General features: G+C 35.0%; 2 protein-coding genes across 2 annotated transcripts; one reads left to right on the plus strand and one right to left on the minus strand.

The window, feature by feature from the left end:
• Positions 1–878: 878 nt before the first annotated feature.
• LOC112576942 (EF-hand domain-containing family member B-like) lies at positions 879–9,269 on the minus strand. The gene is made up of 9 exons (XM_025259866.1): positions 9,053–9,269; positions 8,582–8,644; positions 7,728–8,058; positions 7,039–7,363; positions 5,104–5,326; positions 4,051–4,246; positions 3,356–3,568; positions 2,936–3,117; positions 879–2,474 (listed from the first exon to the last, which is right to left on the minus strand). The coding sequence occupies exons 1-9, from the start codon at positions 9,140–9,142 to the stop codon at positions 2,295–2,297; spliced, it is 1,803 nt and encodes a 600-aa protein (XP_025115651.1). The 5' UTR covers positions 9,143–9,269; the 3' UTR covers positions 879–2,294.
• A 757-nt stretch (positions 9,270–10,026) lies between these two features.
• Positions 10,027–21,554, plus strand: LOC112577028 (ras-related protein Rab-5B-like). Its single transcript, XM_025259973.1, has 6 exons — positions 10,027–10,183; positions 13,591–13,801; positions 14,199–14,350; positions 15,075–15,197; positions 15,383–15,476; positions 16,525–21,554. The coding sequence occupies exons 2-6, from the start codon at positions 13,639–13,641 to the stop codon at positions 16,632–16,634; spliced, it is 642 nt and encodes a 213-aa protein (XP_025115758.1). The 5' UTR covers positions 10,027–10,183; positions 13,591–13,638; the 3' UTR covers positions 16,635–21,554.
• The last annotated feature ends 312 nt before the right edge of the window (positions 21,555–21,866 follow it).

Below are 21,866 nucleotides of genomic sequence, written 5' to 3' on the forward strand. Positions count from 1 at the left end.
AGTAATGGACTGGGTGTGAAGGACGACTTTCTCCAGGATCTTTGATAAGAAAGGAAGGTTAGAGACTGGGCGGTAGTTCTTTAGGATGTTTTTTGTGTCAAGGTTAGACTTCTTAATAGTAGAATGACAGCAGAATGTTTAAAAGAGGGAGAAACAGAGCCAGTAGAAAGGGAATAATTGATGATGTCTGTGATAACTGGAATCAATGTGTTAAGGCACTCAAACAAGATGGTGGTCGGAACAGGATCCACTACACAAGATTTCTTTGGCAGTGATGATGTCTCTGACATGATTGTCAGTGACCAGCACAAATCAGCAAAGCTGGTGCTCCGGCAAAGTTGGGGAAGCTGGGACTAGTTGATGAGTGGTCAAGACTTGCCCTTATGTTGTTGACTTTTTCCAGAAAAAACACAGAATGTATCTAGCAGCTGTGAGGCTGGAAATGTGCATGGCAAGGGTGATGAGGCACTATTTGAAACAGTTCTTTGCTCCAAGAAGAATGCTCCAGTTCCTGATTGGTGTACATAAATTTTGGGGTGATGATCAGGCGCTTTGTTCTCTCCCGTAATCTAAGAAAAGTCTCTTGGCATTCACCACGGTGTCACCTTTCTAGCAAAACACCTTAATGTTAATTTATCAGTTTAACCCTTTATTTTCTTTTTCTGACTGTCAATGATTTTTGAGCAACAAACTATGAACTTTTCTGACAAAGTCTTAAATAGTTCTCATAAATCAGTTGCATAAGTTTTATTTTAAGGATTAAGAAATTTGATCTGCAATATTGTTGTCATATTTAAAAAAAATCATCCACCTTTTCCAGTTCTTTGTAACACACCCATGCAGACATTTGCACACATCTGAGACAGAGAAAAAATGTGTTATGATAAAAGATATTTATTCCAAGATAAGCCTAGACACTAATCAGCTATCATGGCCAAATGGCATAATAATTTATAATTATATTCCTATGTATTAAAAAAAACCTGGAGTTATAAATATTCCAGTGCATCACATGACAATATTTTGATGCATATAATCTCTGTATTTATCACAGTGTAAAGATATGTGAAAAGTTCCCATGTTCAGTAGAAAAAAGTAACAAGAAAGAAAGGGAAAGACTCCATCACTTATAACTGATGTATATATACAGTATACTATTTAATAAAACATTATTTGATCCAGTATATGTAAAAACACTTATACATACATCACACATACACACGAGCAACAGTCAAAGTTGCTTAATGTTAATGGTGCTTTAAAAATGCACATTTATAATGCTGCTGGTTATAGCCAAGCCTTGCTGAAGAATAAGTTGCACTCAGCTTCAGGCATCTCTAATGCTGGATATCAAAATAATAAAAATGTAATACTGGTTTACAAAATCTAAATGAAAAATGGTTGTAAAACTTCCAGTTATTTGTAATGCTGATGAACGTTCAGACAACAGCTACATCTGCCATAGTGGTAGTATTAGACAAGAGAAATAAGATATTCCTGGTGCTAAAGACCAAAATTCCCAGTCTTGCACTCAGCCCAAAGCTATGGCACCTGCAGCCTCTTAAACCATGAAAATTAACCAGAAGTAAAGGCACCCAGAAAGTAGCTATATACCTCCTGTTTAAGTATGGCCTCTTGTGAGCACAACAGTGAAAGAATAATAACAAAGGTAATGCTGACTGAATAATCTTATATTAATTTTAAGCAATCATAGAAGGTTAATGCTGTGGGTATTCTTTGATGCATTCCACACAAAACTGAGCATAAAAGAAAGTGAATATTATTGGTGTCAAATGCTGGCATTAACGTGAATACCCTTGGGATTTTCATGTTAATTATTATTATTCATAAAGATGTCAAAAGATTCACCAAGCCACAAGTAGACGGAAATTGTCTTTAACAAAATTTAGCACAGATGCCAGTGAAATGTGTACATCAACAAGATCTTCAAGAATATTACATTTTGTCCTCTTAAAACTTTACTATTTTAAGTTTTCATTAAATTTATGATCAAATCTCAAATATCCACAATCTTAGGATTTTTTATTTTCAAAATTTAGTCTACTATGTCCAATATTTCAGTTGGTACAACATATATACAATCATTCTACATATTTATTAGTTTACTACTTTCATTCTTGTTTTGTAATTAGCTTTTTTTTTATAAATCTTAAACTGTTTCATCACAGCAAATTGTAAGTCTGCAGGGAATTACTGGAGGACTCAGTTGATGCCATATGTCTTAAGTGTGAGACTGCTGTTGAGAGATATGATAGCATACTTCATATGGTATATCAAACTGATAGAGGATGCACATCGTTGACAATCTGGGCTGTAACAAACTCATCCAAGGCATTACGAAAAGCCTCCACACTTACATGACCTTTAGGGTGCTGGGAAGCGATCTCTTTGTAAAGGGTCTCAAATATGTCACCTGTCATATGAACGTTCATACTTCCAAAAATCTCCTTCAGCTGCAAGAAGAAACAAATAAAAAAAAATGACAAATCGATACATGCCATGTATTTCACTTAAAGCTTGAAATCCTTGGATTTAAAAAAAAAAAAAAAAAGTTTCTTGGTAAATTTTAAAAGCTATCTCGATCATAACTTTTTAACATTGATTTATTCTACCATTTCATATACTGATTATTTATATACACCTTGAAATGTTTACTATATTTACTAACAATGCTGTCAGCAACTTTTACACTCTGGAAATCAAGAATTGACATATGATTCCATTATTCAATAAAGAAGTTAATGGGAGGTTAAAACATTTTTTGTTGCTGTTGAGCAGATTGGTCTACCAGATGCAATAAGCTAGGAAACACATCAGAGCTAAAACGATACACCTTTCAACTATGCATTGGTATTGCTATTACAAAAGGAAGTTTATTCAACGACATCCAAGCAAATTTACAAGGATGCCTTACTTCTTCTGATGTTCGTGGGATAAGCAGCTCCTTCTCATAGACACCATGCTGGCTGTAGATAGATGGGTTGGTCAAACCATAAGCACTACTTTCGTCTCCATAGTTTAGCATGTCATTAAGGCGCCGAAGTCGTGGGGCAGGAAGGTCAGCACGAATGCTAGGTATTCCATATGTGCGGAAAACTGGCAAAAACAATTATTTTATTCTTAAACAAAAGATAATGACCATGGAGGTTTGTTAAACAGGAAAAAGACAGATCAAAATTGCAAGCTAAACAGATTGTACAGAACAAAAACAAATGCAGGAAAAGAATAGTTTTCAAGAGATAACCATGCATGTCTTTGTGAGTTGTGAGTGTATGGACAGACTAAAAATGTATATCTGAAGGAAAAAGCTGCAAGGCTAAAGATAGATACTCACATCTTGTATCAATTCCATCTGGACCAACAACAGCATTTATCATGCCTGCACTGGTATGGTGCTGGCCTATAGCATGGTCGATCTGCTTTTGTAGACGCCGGGGGGTTTCCTCCACACCCTTCGGACTAAGTGGCTTTGAGTCACCAACACCAGAAAGGTTTAGCTTGTATTTGCCAATGACATCTTTTGGGGCCTCCTCTAAGACAGGTTTGCCTGCAACAATGCTTGAAGTTTATTGATGTCTAATACTTAATCTTAGATCCATGCTAGATATGTCACGTACTTGATGAAGTTATGATTTTCATTTTAAAGAGCGTAAGAAACCTTTGGAAACGATAAGATTTAAGGATTAACACAAAGCACTTTAAAAAAACTAAACAAAAACCAATCAAAATGTATTGCTTCAATCTATAAATAAGTGACATAGCAGACACTTGAAGTGAAAATCAGCAAACAATTTTTGTTAAGCCTTTGAATTTGAAAGTATCTTATTCAAAAATCATGAAATTGCTTAGCAGATGCTGTGTTCACTAAAAAAAGCATGTAAGTGTGCACACATGTACTTACAACCATAAGAACAAAGATGGTCTTTAATTTAAGATTTTTCTTCATATGTAGATACATTTAGACAATTTTTAGACCCAATTTACAATTTAGATCCTGCATAACTGTCTTTTTCGATAGAGTTTGATTACCTGACACAAAGGCAAATCCCTGTGGAAGCCTGTCTTTCCAGTTAAGAAAATTGGAAAATTCAATATAATCAATTTTTCCATCTCTGTCAACATCACAGTAGTCTATCACTTGCTCCAGAAGCCAGGTATCAACTGGGAGGTCAAACTTTTCACAAGCCATACGTAAGTCTTCGATATCAATTTTCCCTTTACCTTCCTGCAGAAAATAATTATTCATTTCAGTGACTTCTCTTTAAAAAAGAAATTTATCAAAAGTTTCTCAAGGTTGTGGTATATGCACATGGAAACCAGTTACAGAATAATGATTTATTCATTTGTTGTACAAAATCAAATGACAGCACAACTGATTATGGTCTAAGAAAGTTATGTACACTAAAGCCTAAACAGACATCAACTCCTCAAAGTATAAATATAAATTATTTATATTTAAGCATAAATTAGTAATCCAATCACACAGTAAAGGGTGTGAGGAGACAATTGAAAGCTTCACTACAATGGAGTACAAATTGCAATGGATCAGCATGCATGCGCTTCACCTCAGTAAAACCTAGGGTTCACAATTCCCATGTTCTTTCTCTCTCTCAAGAAACTCTTTAAAGCCATCACCAAGATTCTTGCCTCTCTTACTGCCTATGCAGTCTATTAACCATGGACTTGTTATACATGTCCATGCTATCAATAGCAGCTACCCCAATAAACCAAAGCATTTTGTGAAAACTATACAATTCATTATTACTAGGATTCTTTAGAAAGTATATTTCAAGGTTGCAAGCTTTTCTGAAATTTCATTAATGCTAAAAAAAATATTTTTTTTATCCTGCTGCTTAATTCAGACTCCAAGATGATAATGTGAAAGATTTATGTCAAGCTTGATCTTAAAATAAAAATACAGAAATCATATAGCATAAAAAATCTTACTATATAACAGCAAGAACCCACTGAATGTTAAATTCATATAATCTTATAGTATCTATGTTCATGATTTTTCCCTGAAAATCTTATTCAGTCTCATTTAGTCTTTAATGTCAATCAGCATTTGAAATCCAGTCTTACCTTATCATAGAACTGGAAAGAATGAATGAGGTCAGCAAAGTGTTGATAGTTGAACTTTTTTAGCTGTTGTCTCATAGCAGCTACCAAGCCTCGCTGCCAGTCTCTCCCACGTAGGTATTTACCAGGCACCCGGTTGTGCACCAAGTCCCCAGCCCCATACTCATCAGGCTTGATTAGGAGGCCAAATGTATGGTCTGGACCCACGTTCAAAGTATCCTTAATGCTGTACATAGAATCAACTCAACAATATTGGTATTTTCCTGAAAGCATATTTCTCATCATGTATAATACTGGTCTAGCTACATTAAGATGATGTGATTCTTCTCCACTTTAATCTGTGCAAAAGGAACAGAAATCTAGAGATATTAGACCAAGAATAAACTGAGTCATTCAATGTCCCTTTAAGAACCTCTTTCTACTGATGCTGAAAAGAACTTATGATATCTGTACTAAGCGCATGTCCTTTATTTAGGCCTAATGAAAACTGCAGTAAATATTAAAAACATAGCATCAAAATGAGGCCACACAAACATGCTCAAGACAGTATAATGTTACAAACTCAAGCACCATACTGCATCAGGTGGCATCTTATGTATGTTGGCTTCTTGCATCAGCAAACCTTAGGGAACGTGATACAGAATGCAAACTCCAGTTGGACAGTACACTTGTTATTGTGATTATAAGGATACTGAACGCACTGTGACCAGGATAAAATCATCAAACTATGTGGAGTTTCATTTACCTCAGGAAGAGGATGGTAAGATAAGCTACTTTAATTCTGAGAAATGGTCCCAATGATTTTAATGAATGGAAAGCTGAGTAACAAATGACATTCCAATGATCACAAAAAAGAATAAGCTACTATTTACAGTGACCAACAAGAAAAAGTTTAGACAAAATGGTAACAGTATGCATTCCATTAGATGACCTCTAAACTTGTTCGAAAAATGTATAACTTCAACCCTTTGGATTCAGAAATCATCTCTGTTGTCCTCACAAATACACGAGGGCATAAATCTTTTGTAAAGATCAACTTGTAGCTAAAATGTATGCATACATCTAGGGCAAGCTTTACATGATCTGTGCATAATAACTCACAAAGTTTTGAGCAGATGGCAACCAAAATGAGTTGATAATAATAACAAGAAGAAGATAGTAGTTAATAAACAAAATTACAACTTTAAAAACTTTTCTAGCTGTTGAGTAAAAGTCCATTAAATTGTATGAGAACAAAGACATAAAAGTATTGTCCAGGGAGATGAAGGATTGGGGAGAGAAAAGAGTGAACAGCATACAATGTATATTATGCATGATATATAATGTATACCTGTCCTATACAATGTATATTATATACTTGTTGTATACAATGAATAATAATAATAAACATAAGACTTTTATATTGCATACTTATACTCGTAAGGAGCATGCTCATAGTGCTTAAGAACAAGAATCAAATATGGACAACATATAAAGTACAAACAAATATGTGAATAACAGAAGGATAAACAGCATAGTTCAGTATTGCAACTGATGACGAGTAAAAGACAAATACAGAACGGAAAGAGGAAGTAAGTAACAAGAACTGAGAATATCGTGATTTTGTAAAGGAAGATGAGTAGATAAGTAGCAATAAGCTATTGTTGTTAGGAGTAATGCTTCAGGAAGGGGTGTGTTTTCAGTGCACATTTAAAGGATTCAATTGTGAGTAGATGGCGGATATACAAAGGGAGAGAGTTCCATTCTCTGGCTACATATTAAATAAAATCCTGTAAAAATATTATATTCCTGTTAATTATTAGAGATCTGCATTAGCTCTGAAGGCAGTTATGCAACTTTTTGATAACATGCAAAAAAGTCCATTAAAAGTGTTTTCAAACCCCCAAACAAAGAAACACAGTAGAATAATTTTTTCTAAACAAGAAAAGAATCACTTACGGGTCAAGACCTTGACCTATTTGTGACTGTGTCTTCTCTCGGAAGTCATCAAGTCTTTTGGAAATTATATGTGCAGCTACATCTTTGTCCGTCTCACAGGCCCACTTCATTGACTGCCATGTTTTTCTTCCATCATTTTCATGTGGGGTTGGCTTGCCAAATTTAGCACTGGAATTGTACTGGGGTACATAGTAACTACGATTGACATGCTCTCCTGTGTGGTAGTCTTTGTGAGAGAAAACATACATGTCATGTCCAACCTCTGATTCTTGTTCAACCTCTGCATATGTCTTGTTGGGGTTGATGATTTCACCTGCTGGTAAATCTGTGACACACACAACAAAAGACATACCAAAGAATTATATTTGTTAGACTAGGTAAAAATGCATGCTCTTCCAAATTTGAAACTTTTAAAAATTTTAACTTTTAAATTGTCACAGATTCTTTTTCACTTGACTCTATTATGTTTTTGATAAAATTAAATTATTTTTGGCATCCTTGGCTTCAAACTGTTGACAAAGAAATAAAAATCAGTGCAAAAAAGCAAAATCGGACCATGCTAGTGTTCCTTATTACAACAGCTTTATGGACTTTCAAACTGTATATTCTCACTTATTTTCGTATGAACACCAAATACATGCTTAACTGTATCTAAATTATGCATGCACATTCCAAATTTATATTCTTACCTTTATTACTAGGAATACCAAATGTGTGTTTAACTGTGTCTAGATTATTTGGCAATCCAGGGGACTGGTCATATGATACCCCTAGTGGTGCACGGACATGTGATGCATATGCACTCTCCTTTCTATCTATAATTTTCTGCTGGAACACTGTCTTTGGTCTTGGGTGAACAAGCTCTCCAGATGTTAATGATGGATGAGTATTGACTCCATGTCGCATTTCTGCTGCCCATTTAAGCTGTGGGTCATAAGTTTTGCCATAAAATACTCGAGACACTCCAACATCTGGACGGAATGTAGCTCGGAATCTTCTTATAATGCTAGCACTTTCCGGCTGTCACAAAAACCAAAAACATATAATCATCAAGTTAAAGTTTTCTTTGCTAAGTATCATTGTTAACCTAAAACAAAAAATCAAACAACTTAATTCCATTATTTTTTTCTAAGAAAAACCTGCTCTGCAAAGCATTCTTTCATTCTGAAAAAGCACCTTCTCTCTCTTTCTCTGCCCTTCTACCCTCCCTTCTCTCTTACTATTTATCCCTTTTCTCCAAGCTCCGTTCTTAACAAGCAGTTACATCTCTCATGCCCCTGTCCTATCATTACCTTGTGTTCTGAAAAACCAGAAAACACAACCAAGCTCCTAGTCCGTTATTCGATGGATCATTGTTTATGAATATGCTTTTTTCTTTCAGAGTAATACTAACTCTAATCATTACTTTGAAGTCCAAAATTAAGCCTGGTTTGTCTTCAAAATAGTTATTTTTTTGTAATACAGATAAATTACCATACAGGCAGATCATGTTTTTTCCCACTCATTACAATTTTAATTTAAAACAAACAAGAAAAAAACTCACTCTTTTGTCTGGAGGCTTTAAACAAATTTCTACAGTATCACCAGTAGAGGTCAGCTTTCCAGCCTGGAATTGTAAAAAAGTAATAAAAATAAAAATATCTAAAGTAAGTTTAAGCACTATCTTCTGGGTTTTTTTTAAAGGGGGGGGGGAGTAAAATAAAACTTCTCATCTCCCAGGTGGAATGCACCAACAATCGTCACCCTTGTGGAACTCCAAGAATCCCTTCTTACAATAGTTTAATCATGGATCGTTGTCAAGTGTCATAATTTCTCAAATATATCTCTTTTTTTTAATTTCATTATATTTAAAAATTAATACCAATTATTGTCTTAATCCTCCCCTTGATTAGTCTTTTAACTATTGTTCAGTATTGCAACTGATGGTGACCTAGTAGGGAAGAAAATAATATTATTAGCTTTGTAACAAAACCTCCTAGTCTGAGGTGAAAGAATAAATAATAGTGACATTTACCGCTTTGATGGACGGCGTCATATCCTTGAATTTACCAGCATAAATACTGTGAGTATTAATCTCCGGAAAGCGAATTGTCTCCGTTGCCATTTTGTACGAAATGCTCAGCGACAAAATGAAACGAATTTTTGGCAAACTAGTGCCTTATTTTCGTAATCGACATCTGCGCTACGCCGTTCTCATTGCTCCTAGCAACTCGACGTAACAGGATATCCTGTGGCACGTCTTTTACAGATAATACTATTTGAGGTTCTGTTTAATTTAGGAACAAAAATAAAGAGAGCTTGTGGTATATAAAATATTGTTTTCAACCAGCTATCTATAAAAGAAGCTATAAATTATTTAACGTAAAATAATAATGTGTTTCGTCGGTTTATCAATATGAAGAGTGTTTTCTCGTCACACTGCAAAAATGAGGCGATATAACTAGAGTGACATAATATAAAATTCTGTTTGGTCTTACTTTTTCTGCTATGTAAATTTATCGTACCCTCTCAGTTTCTTTTATTTCTTTGTTCATTGCTTTTTATCTACCGGAACACAACCGCAGAGTGCTGTACATTTAGCGTTATCGTGAACCAAACAATTAATTTTCTTCTTATTGAAGTTATTAAATTATTAAAATAAATTACATCAAATATTACGGATAGGCTCTTTCAATAAACAGACTGTAATGCACACATGAGGCAAGAGATGAAACTGCACTTTGTGGGTTGATGATTGGTATAACCACAGATCTCTAATAACTTCGTGTGGTCTGAGTAAAAAAAGATGACGTCATTAATGGGTACTCATGAGTGCATCATACGCAGGGTCTTATATTCATACGCATTTCTGAGCTCAAAGCATTTAAAAATAGTAATGTCAAGTATTAAATCATTTAACTATAATAATAAATTATACTGTTCATGTATGAAAGGTTGTGAGATTTTTTGAGAGTTGATCATGTGATATTTCAATGGAAATTCTTGCGCTACATACATCGCGCAATCACATCCTCCTGTGTGCATACATTAGTCCTGTTTTCAGGAGGGTGGTTCTGCGAAACACAATCTCTAATATTTCGCTAAAGCTGCGCTGAAATTGATCTGCTTACGTCTTAATTGTAGATTTGCTTCATATCTTAAGCAGGTAAGTCAATTTGAGAATTGATTCGCGAGAACAATGAACAGAAACTTTAAAATGTCTCTTTTTGTGGAGGACGGTGAACAAAATGGCCGATGAATTTAGTTGTAGGCTTCCTTGTTTACATCACAGCAAATGCCTGTTACTCATTAGTTACGGTAAAATTAGTTTTAAAAAACATAATTGGATATTGAGTCCTGTTAACAAAAGCATCTCTTCATAGTTTGATAATCATAGACGTGCTGTGTACTTGAACATTATAAAATACTGTCACACTTATCAAAGAACAGACCATTTTTCACAATATTGTGCAAAGTCTACCACAAAACAGGTCTGTATAACTCTGTCAGCCTAAACGTTACTCATTCAGTATTCTTGATGGTTGATAGCTAAGATCTTGGCAGAAGGTAAATGCGGGTTTCGTCACATATTGTTTAAGACAAAGGGGGTGGTGGCTTTTGCCCAAATATCAAGTAATTAATACGATCTGTAGTAAAGTAGGTGCGTCTAGGACTTAACATTTAGAAGAGCAGGTTTTTATTATTTGTTTTTAAGTTTTAAAACAGGTGTCTGTAATGTGCTAGTGTGAAGTTACTTGTAATTACTTGATCACTTGTTAAAATAAGGTTTTATTTCTGACAGAATAAACACAGCAATCTTTATTAAATATCTGTATGGTGAATTTATTTTTTTCTAAAAAGCAGTTTTTCAGTGTCCTGTATGTATACTTTTTTTTTTTTTGCTTTTAATGGTTTTGATTACCAATAATATTGTAGTGCATAGCTGTCATTAACATTTTTAAATGTTATTTAAAAGTATTAGCTTAAAAGTACACAGTTTTAAAAAAAAAATATTATTAGCTGCTTAAACTTACTACATCACTTCACCCTCAGAATTAGTATACAGTGGAAGCTTGGCTTGCGAACACCTTAGATAGTGAACTTTTCGGATAACAGTCAAAAATTTTGTTTAAAATTTGCACTGGATAGCGAACTTAATTCAGATACCGTACAGCCATGTCACCCACACGTGACCGATCATCATCTCAGACCAAGCATCACTTGCGCTCGAGACACAGTTACGATCGTTATCTTTATCTGTGCGCATCTTTCTTACTTAGTGATTTTGTGCTTTTTTTTTTTTTTAAATAATATAGCCCTCAATCATGGCTCGAAAAAAGATTAAGAGCAATAGTAGCAAGGTAATGAAAAGGAACTGGCCCACAATTGAATTGAAAAAAAAAAGATTTTAAGCTGTGGAGGAGGCATGCATGTGTCTGATATTATCGCCAAATAATGGAAGAAGTAGAAAAGTTGTTGCTTGTGTATATAAAAGGGAAATAGAAGGTGTTAGCATCAGTGAGTTGTTCATTTGTGAGAAGACGCTGCAAATCTACGAAGATTATCAGAAGAAAACCCCAAGGACAAGTGCTGCTATATAGCCTGTAACTTTCATATATTAGCAAGTCTACAGAGGCTGGGAACCAATTAAATCTACTTCTTATGGGGAAAATTGTTTCAGATACCGAACATTTCAGGTACCGGCCAACTTTCCAGAACAGTTTGTGGTCGTTTGCCAAATTCCGCTGTACAAGATGAAATTATGATTGTGCATGAGGCAGAGAGATCATGGTTCCTTGCCATGGTAACCTATTACAGGCAGTCCTCGAGTTACGTCAGTCCCGAGTTACGATATTTCGTGGATACAACACATCTCCCATTTACTGTATAAAGCCTTGTTTCCACTTAAGTGGTTTTGTGTCGCAAACGTTGTAACGTGAACTTCATGTTTCATTTCACTGTTAAAAGTATTTCATATGTGTTTTTGATAATTACTGTGCTAGGATAGGATAAGTGCTTACAGTATGTTATTTACATACAGTATGTAGCATGTTATGACTTGCAGCGAAATTTGGTTTACAACGCGACGAAGGAATGGAACAATCGCTGTAAGTCGAGGACTGCCTGTACTTATATCTTAACCCATTTTGCCAGGAAAACATGGGGAGGCAATTTTCATTACTTTTATTGCAAAGTTCAAACTTTCTCCTTTCCAAAAATGTGCGGGTTTCTTGGTCTTATGTTTACCTGAGAGGAGCAAGAATAAAAAAACAAACTTCACCCACTGTTGTCTTGACAGTCTTCAGTTATTAGCCATTTTTTTTAATACTTATATTATTATGCAGTGCTCAGTGGGTTAATCCAAGCAAATGGTTAAAAAAAAATTGTATATTAATCTGTTCTCTGATTTCCTTTTTTCCTCTTTAGCATAATATTATATGCTTTTACATGAAGCCTGAAGCATAATTCATTAGACCACAATCATCAACTAATTCAGACATTTCTAAATCTTTAAAGTTAGGCATGTTATTTTTAATTTTAGATCCAAATTTTGAAATGAAAGTGTTTTACACTTAAAAGCATGAGTGATCAGTATGGTATGTTTTAAACTTTGTCTCACAATGAGTTCATTGTTTGCCAGTTGGGTGGGAAACAAAAACAGTCACTATTACTACTAATGCACTTTTTTTTTTAAGCAAAGATGTGGAACACTTCTTGGAAGGAGAATGTATGGGGCAACTATCTTTCATTAAAACTTGATTTAGCAGGAAGTAGCCTCCTGACTCAGTTTCCTGTGTTTGCATGACATTGATAAATCTATTTCTGAGTCTTTGTTGATCAGCTCAGAGTTGCTGACAATCAAACACTACCATAAGCTTGTCACAAAGTCCATTCTTGATTTGGTTTTATATACTTTATTTTTATAATAGTGTATGCATCATTTTAAAGAGAAAATTTTTTTTTTGTTTGCAGTTATTGGGTTTTACAAATAGTCATGATTCATTTTTGCATTAGATGGTGCTAGTTCATTTTGGAAGTATTAGAGTCATTCACATCTATATTATTGTCTGTCAGCTGACAGTTCTAGCTTCATTATAAAACAAAAACTGAGTTATTTGAGTTTTGAAGATTTTACAACAAGAAGATGGAAGATCAAGCTGTAAATTTTCACCCTATTTTACTTCCACAAAGGGAAAAACATGCGTCAAGCTTGTGAAAAGTTTCGTCAAATTTGTATGCAATGCTGTACAAGAATATAAGTGCCAACAATGTTTCATGAAGTTACATGCTGGTGATTTCGATCTCAAGGATGCTTCTCTTGAGACTCACAGAGGTTGATGACGTCATAATTAAGACATTGGTCAAGTCAAACCCACATTTCATGACACGGGAGATTGCAGAAACATTGAACATTCGTTACTCAAAACAGAAAAATACATCGTTTAAAATTCGTTTATACTGTTAAAGAGGTTTTTATTTTAAAATCTCAGAGATTAGAAAGAAAAGACACTTTTGAGACTTTCTTTTTTTACGAAGATTAATGTGAAAGGTCTGTTTGATTTATGATGGCAGCTGATCAGCAAGAGTATTTAAGGAAAGGACAACAGAAAGGCACCATCAATGGCAGGTCGAGGAGGCGCACAGAGGCCTAATGGGGCAACACAGGGGAAGATATGTCAGTTCAAACTGGTTCTTTTGGGGGAGAGTGCTGTGGGAAAATCCAGTTTGGTTTTGCGTTTTGTCAAGGGACAGTTTCATGAGTATCAGGAAAGCACAATCGGAGGTGAGCTTCATGAGAGATTATTTTATATCATGACAGTGTTTCTTTTAGAAAAAGAGGTTAAGTTTGTGAGAACGAACATTGACAATAATGCAATATCACTATACAATGTCATTCTATTTTAGTAGTATGGTGGAATATTTAAAAAATGAGATGTGCTTTTCAGTTTATGCAGATGTTGGCATTTGCTTTTGTAGGTATATTTTGAAAAGAAGGAGAAAAAAGATGTCCTTTAGCATTTGAAGGTTATGTTATAAAATATTATTTGAAGCGCATTATTTATCTAGACGAGTTAGCAAAACATTTCAGGAGTTGGGTAGGAAGGTTAAAGGGAAAAATAACTTTTCCCATCTTTTAACATTTTGGGTTTTAGGAATCAGTATAACGTTCTATTTTTCAGCTGCATTTTTGACACAAACGGTATGTCTGGATGACACAACAGTGAAGTTTGAAATCTGGGATACAGCAGGCCAGGAGAGATATCATAGCCTTGCTCCAATGTATTACAGAGGTGCACAAGCTGCAATTGTTGTGTATGATATCACAAGTCAGGTATGTTTAATAGAATGGTAAGTTAAAGCTTGGTAGGAGATATACCTGCATGTATAGCATAACCAAATGTTTATTGTACTAAAGCACAAATTCATTCTAGGCCTTCACTTTGAACTTGCTGGACACTGGTGATTTACTGTGTAATTCTGGCTGCTGTTGCGTTAAGAAATAAACAGGCCAAAAGTTGCTTGATTACTACTGTCATTTGAAGAGATCCCATGTGCTAAAAAAGAAGTGCAACTTGTTTATTCATTTGTGATATTGTTGGAGCATATTTTGGTGGGTTAATAAAGTAGAGTATTTCAGATAAAACTAAATGAAATTGAACACTGTGATTAGGTTATTATATTGACTGACTTTACCACTACATTCTGTGGTAATGTAAATGAACTGCTGAGTATATAAAGTTACAATTCAAAACACAGCCGCATAGGGAATAGCTTTTCTAATGACTGTATTTATAAATATTGAGGGACAGATAAAGCAACAATCCTGAACAAACATGTCAGCATTTGTGTGTACTATTTCTAATACTTCATTTTGATGCAATTTATTAAATAGGGATTACTAGGAAACTGTTTGCCTGTTTTGTGCCCCAAACATTTTAATATCGATAAGTTGTATATTCCAGGCTCCTTTGCATTGTTATGATTGACCCCTTGCTGTAAATTGTTACATCGCCTTGTAAGTGCATGATCATAAGAAAAGCTGATTTTGTTGGAAGGACACATTTGGACGAGCTAAGACGTGGGTAAAAGAATTGCAGAGACAAGCCAGTCCTAACATTGTCATAGCACTGGCCGGCAATAAAGCTGATCTAGCCAATAAGCGTATGGTTGAGTATGAGGTAAGGATTTTTTATACTTTTGTAGAAAAAAAATCCCTGAAGTTTTAAATGGGATATTATTTGGAAGTAAAAGAATTGCTGCAGTAAACTGTAAAAATAAAAAGTGTCTCAGATGTAAATATTTTTGTTGGTGTGCATTGTAAGATGTGGCATATTACAGTGCTATAAATTGTTTCAAATTTTAGGAGGCACAAGCATATGCAGAAGAGAACAGCCTGCTGTTTATGGAAACATCAGCAAAGACAGCTATGAATGTCAATGATATTTTTTTGGCTATAGGTGAGTAGATGAGCAGGAAGATATTGATTATAAGATGTAATAAATGGAATGCTTTGAATATTATTGCTTACAGACGATTGGCATGTCCTTTCTCAGTATCTGTAGGAGTCGGGAAAACTAAAACATTTATTATAAAAAAAATGATTTCCAGTTTCCAGAAGAATCATTACATTTTTCATTAAAATCAGAAAAAAAGGGGGGTATTTTTTTGCCAAATTTTGTAAGCAGTGAAATATAAATTTAAATGAGTACATGTTTCTTGTTTTAAAGGTGTCAGAAATGGACATAGATCCAGAATAGTTTTCTCTGCTATTTTGAATATTGATATTTATGCAGTGTCTTTTTGTTTGTACATTGAAGATGTTTGTACATTGATTAAGTCTGGCAAATTTTAAGAGGTGCTCCTTGCTGCAAAGAATGAAACTATCAAACACAAATGTTAGTTGGTGCACTGACAGTTAAAGGCAGAGATTGTTGTACGATCTGGTGGTATTATGCAAAACTTCATGGAAAGGTACCAGCAAAGTGTGCAAGAGCACGTGTGTAGACAGTGTGGAACTTAAAAAAACTAACGGTTTGGAAACAGCCATCTAGAACGATAATGAATAGCGTTCAAATTGAGATTAGATGTACTCCACTGATTAGTTCTAAATTATGGGACAGAAGGTTGATGAAGCACTAGTACTTCCTACTGTGCCTTGTCACTGTCCTTGAAGGTTGAAAATAAAACCATGACAGTAAGGATATCCTAAGGCTGGGGCTATAACTGTTTTTAAATTTACCAACTGAGCATGAGAAGGTAAGGAATGTTTGTGTAGGTGTGCTCTTAAATTGATATCAAAGACTGATGCATGGAGGGCCTAGAGAGTTTAAAGGTGAGAGGGAAGTATGGCTACATTAGAGACAGTCACCATGTCTAAGAGCGAGTTAGGTTGTCATTGAAACAAAAGACAACTGTATAGTGTATGAAAAATGTATTTAGACTGTTGGTAGTGACTGAATAATGTATGATGGCATATTACTAAATTACCATTTCATCTTTTTACAGCTAAGAAGTTGCCAAAGAGTGATGCAGGCAATGCAAATCAGCAGAGACAGCAGGGTGTGCGACTGAATAATGAACAGACCCAGCCGTCAGAAAGTGGTTGCTGCAAGTAGTCTTGCTTCCTGTCCCAGCAACTAACTTCAGGCCCATTTAGGGTGCATGGGGGTTGACATACTAGTAACCCCTTGTCATCTCATTGTGCGCGTATAGGATCATAGACATGATCCAGAGACTGGTCATTTTTCTGTGCCAGCACAGTGCAGCTTGATGCCTGGGAATTGCTGCATCAAGTTTCACCCATTATTCTTATGAGAGCAAGGATCAGATTAAACTTCTAAAAAAAATCCTTTTGTCATTTGTCTTTCACTAATCCATTGCAGGAGGATCCTTACAGACCAAAAGTAGGGGAAAATACAAGCATCAAATCAAGGCATCAAGATAAGAAGGAACAAAAACTTGATTCACTTTTAGGTCTAGTTTATACATTTCTTTGTGGGCAGGTTTTATGCTAATGCTTCTGTGTAGTAATATGTCATATTGTTGAAGAGACCAATTTTATTTTTTTTCCTGGGAGGGATTGGAGTCATTTTCAGCAGGCAAGCTTTATATAATATATCATGCTTATGATAATTGTCAGGGTGGGGTGAAGGATAAGGCATCACTTTTATTTGATGCATCTGATAACAACTCTGCCTAAGTAAGCTGGGATATGAGAGTGGTCTGTGAGATGCTTCACAGGTGGTGTAATGGTGCTCCTGAGGGGATTTGAGAATAGTATTGTGAAGGTTATGTGAATTTTTTTTTCCAGATAGTGCTATTCTTTTTTCTTTAAGGTGTGTCAGTTCTACATGTTCAGCTCACGGGGGCCACTGGTTGCAGATTTGTGTTAAGCTTAACACTGTAGATAGAACTCAGTTTGTGATATATTTATGACACAGACTGTTAAAAATCACTAACATTTAGAAGCTTTTAATATTAACAGCTGTTTTCAGATTAAAAAATAAATAAAACATGTGCTTCACCACATAAGAAAAGACTTTGAAAAAAAAGGTATTTTAGAGATGGATTTTTAGCGTTGGCATAGATGCCTAACATTTTGCAAAACAACCTGGTTGAAAATTCATTCTGTTTTGAGAGAGCAGAAAGCACTCATTCCATTGCTGGTGTATTTTGGGCAACTCCCCTCATTTTTCCCCCCTAAGTTTAAAGCTGTCTTCATTCTCTATGCCTTGTGTGTTATGTACAATATTCATAGGTTGTTTTGTTGAAGATTTTGGTATAAATCTCTTTTGTAGGCAGTAATAAATAAAATAAGCATTGCCAGGGATTATTTATGCTCTGATAGATGATGCTATGGTTTGGCAACCAGTGGTAAGACTGATATCTGCAGAGTCCTGTGGTTAAGAGATGCTTGTAAATTTTTCATCTAAATATAGCTCACTGGCCCATGCACTGGTGTACTTCCGTTGTTTATAAACTGTTGTGATATGGTAGTGATTTGAAAGATTATGCTATGCTCATACGTTGTATATACCACTCATAATTATGTCTGTCATTTTATACCTGACATAAGAAGGCTGTATGAAAAGATGCTCATTGCTAGAAAGATGACGTATAAGGACTGCCCATCCTGATATGCTTATGGTCCAGTGTTCTAGAGTTCTGATCTGTGGCACATCAGAATTCTGTTGTTTGGGTCCTTCCATGATGTTTAGATTTTATATTTTGTTTGTTACAGGAATTATTTAAAATGCATTCATTGTAGTCTTTTGATGGGAAATTAAGTTCTGCATGTTTCTTTATAATAGCCTGGGAGAACTAGACTTTATAGTGGTTTAATTCTTTTCATTCCAACATTACTTTCAAAAATATTGGCAGTTCACTAGAATAAACGAAAACAATATTTAAAGCTCTTATCACCTGTCACTAGGAATCACTTTTAGGAAACAGCTGCCAGGAAATTAATTTTGTGATCCATTTGTTGCTTTCACTTAGTAGTCTGTGCACATCTAAAATACCTTTTTGTGTGGGTTTCATTGCTAAAAAGTTTGGTAAATGCATTTTTACCTTTTTTAATAAACCGACCAATGTCTCGAGCATAATTGCTCTGGTCTGTTGTCAGGCTTCTAGACTTGGATTCCCCATCATTGGCAATCTTGTTTCTTTGAAATTAAAGTAAATAGAAGAAATATATTACAGTTACACGTATCAGGAGTTATTAATAACACCTGGAGCTGAAATAGTAAGCACTGTCTTGAAAATTTTAGAACAGTTGGTTTTAATATCGTACTCATCCCTTGTGATATCCCCTTTTTTGGTATGCCATCGTTTGACTGGAGTGTAAAATGTTTGGGCACTGAGAGCTCATATTGTAAAGTTACTGTTTCAACATGGAAACTTATTTTGCACATTTATAGGGGTTGAAGAGAATGGCATGCCCAGCATTGATTTTTGTCTCATTTGTATTTGATTTTTTTTTTTAAACTATTGAATGTAGGGCCCTAAAACATCATATTTTATCAGTCAAAGGTTAGGCTATATGGGTTGTACACCAATACCTCATTGTCTGTTTCTAATTTCTTTTTATAAGTTTTAATTCCACTATAATAATGGAAAATTCCAAACCTGTCCAGAATCTGTTCAGTCTTCTCGGAAGGATCACTAAGTAATTTGATGAACAAAATTTAAATGAAATAAAAAACATGATTAAAATTCATTCTTTGTGGAAGAAGGGAAGAAACTACATTGTTTTCAAATGATGCCTAACTGATTTACAATTAGCTTGTGTTTGGAATCATTGTAGTTGCACTTATTCTTTTTAATTGAGGAGGAGTGGGGAGTAAGGGGAGGGGTGTCTTGTTACCTTATTGCTAGCAATCATTGCTATAATTTTTAAGTGTAACAATAGCTTGTGAAACTAGTTTTTCTGGCCGTCTGCTCTTTCTCTGGTGCCTTTGTTTCTGTAAGTAGACCCCCATGCTTTAAATCATTGCTAAAAAGGATGGTACACTTAATGATGTGCATCATTATTTTCGTTAGATGACTTGGTCTTGCATCAGCTGATCTTTATCTTTTTTTCACAAAACAGTAAAATAATAGGTACGTTTTCAATCAGGCTTGATTCACTTTTTATTTATTTCGTTGTGGACGCTTTTCCCCATCACTACGCTTATTCTTTTTTTGAATGTTTACTCTTCTGCTCTGTACTCACTTTAAACAGCATGTTTGGACAGCCACCATATTAAATAGATGATGGTAAAACAAGTATTGGAAGGAAAAACATTTAAAAAAAGGAGACAAAAGGTATGCTAATGAGAACATACAAACCACAAAGTAAAATGCAAGTATGAGCAAATGGTGTGCCAAAAGCTGGATCTGCAGTGATCTTTAAAATAGAGCCTCTGTCATCGTTTACTAAGATTCCTTAATTTTTCTCGCTTCATAACCCTCTTGGACCGTTGATGACCATGCAGAAAACTGTTCAGTCCAGCTTGAGTTTCTGCTTTCTTAGGCTGGATGTGCAAAAACCCTGATAGTGAGGTATTGGTGTATTTTGATGGCATATTCTTTCAGTTTTAATCCATGTGCTTGCATGTGTCTGTAATGGATGTCTGTTATTAGCATGCCATCTTTTACTAAGTAAGTTATAGACATTTCTTATGAATTGAATTGGCTTGGCAAGCATGGTAATCTATATAGTGTTAAAATGAAAAACTTCTGATGATTGCACTTTCTGGTTTACTGAAACACTAACACTTTTCTTTTTAAAGTCAAAGTAAATTAGCAAATGATATGTATTCAGCATCAGATTTGCTCTTGGCTAAAAATAGAGGCAAATTACTGCACAACACCGGTAAAAAAAATATATATATATATTTTTCAAAGACATCTCCATTTTATGGATGATGGGTGCTGTTCTAAGGCCTTGAGGATTTTACCATTCCACACACTCCTTCCAGATATCTTGCCCATATTATGGATACTCTAATTAGAAAAACTTGGCAGAAGTTAAAATAACAAAGTTTTAATGACAGTTATAAATGCTTAATTAGCAGTGAACAATGATAACCTTGCCACAAAGGTAGAGTATTTTCCTCTTTTTTTTCCCTTTCTCACTTTTTGGCAAGCACAGAAAGCCTTTGTATGTATATGGAGGAGGGCAGGGAAAAGGTCCAGCAAATCTGGGAAAGATTTCAGATGGATTGTCTTGTTAGCAGTAAACAATGATAACCTTGCCACAAACACTATGAAGGTCGAATATTTTCCTTTTCTCTCTCCCCTCCCCCCTTTTTTTCTCACATTTTTTAAAAATCATGCACAGAAAGCCTTTGTATGTATATGGAGGAGGGCCGGGAATAGGTCTCTATCCAGCAAATCTGAGATTTCTGGATAGATTGCCTTGCTGTAAACAGCTAGATTATGTTGTGGATTCATTATAGTACAGCTTTTTAGTTCCTCTACCAACCCCTATCAAGCTCCAGATATAAATATATATCGCTTGAATGAATGCAGTGTGTATGCAGAAATCTACATGTACGAGTGGTTCTTGCTGGGTATTAAAACATTTTGAGGCTTTAGCTCCGCATATATTTGAATACATGAAATATGTTTCCTCCTTCAGCTGACTTAATGGGGCTATAATTTTGAAATATTATCCGAGTACGCATGCAGGGACTACAACTTCTGTGTTCATTGTGTTGGGGTTGGGACACTGCAACATCAAGCAGTTGCTGTATGATTTTACTGAAGACAAGACTTATTAGCTTTTTAACACAATTTCTAAACTGGACTAAGATGAATTTTTTTTTTTCCAAAGGTGGGGAGGGTTATATAAATTGTAGCAAGTAGTAGAACTTGTAAAAAGTTTTGGTAGGAATTGATTTCTTCAACTCATCTTTGTATTCAGAAACATGCAAACATCTGCCAGCTGAACATTTAATGCATTACACACTTATTTTACTTGTGGCACACAGGAGTCTTTGATTGTGTATACACATTGAGTTGGATGTAAATCATTAAATCATTACACAGAGTATTTGGTGTGGCATTCTTTTGTTACCAGTGTATGATTGCAAATTTTCTTTGATGATAACCCCTAGGTAGGAATTTTATGCAGAGACACAATAAATCCGAACAGAACTTTTAAAAAAAAAAACCCCTGTAAAATAAAGCTTGGATGCAGTGTTATGCTCCCATCTAATGGCAATGTTCTTTTGCATGTTTTCTGCAGAAATGGTAGAGAGGAAGCATTATACTAAGTAGGTTTAGAGGAGTTTCAAGGTAACTTGCTGGAGGAAAGTTCTTTTTATTGTCTCCACTGAATGACAGAGTCTTGATGCATAATG

The sequence above is a fragment of the Pomacea canaliculata genome, linkage group LG1 (genome assembly GCF_003073045.1).
Source record: "Pomacea canaliculata isolate SZHN2017 linkage group LG1, ASM307304v1, whole genome shotgun sequence".
NCBI classification, from domain to species: domain Eukaryota; kingdom Metazoa; phylum Mollusca; class Gastropoda; order Architaenioglossa; family Ampullariidae; genus Pomacea; species Pomacea canaliculata.

Coding starts and splice junctions, on each gene's coding strand:
- LOC112576942 (XM_025259866.1), bottom strand. CDS start 9,142: ATGGCAACGGAGACAATTCGCTTTCCGGAGATTAATACTCACAGTATT. Junction 7,364..7,727: donor TGGTATTCCTAGTAATAAAG/GTAAGAATATAA, acceptor TGTGTGTCACAG/ATTTACCAGCAGGTGAAATC. Junction 2,475..2,935: donor TCCCACGAACATCAGAAGAA/GTAAGGCATCCT, acceptor TTCTTCTTGCAG/CTGAAGGAGATTTTTGGAAG.
- LOC112577028 (XM_025259973.1), top strand. CDS start 13,639: ATGGCAGGTCGAGGAGGCGCACAGAGGCCTAATGGGGCAACACAGGGG. Junction 15,198..15,382: donor AGCGTATGGTTGAGTATGAG/GTAAGGATTTTT, acceptor TTCAAATTTTAG/GAGGCACAAGCATATGCAGA. Junction 15,477..16,524: donor TGATATTTTTTTGGCTATAG/GTGAGTAGATGA, acceptor ATCTTTTTACAG/CTAAGAAGTTGCCAAAGAGT.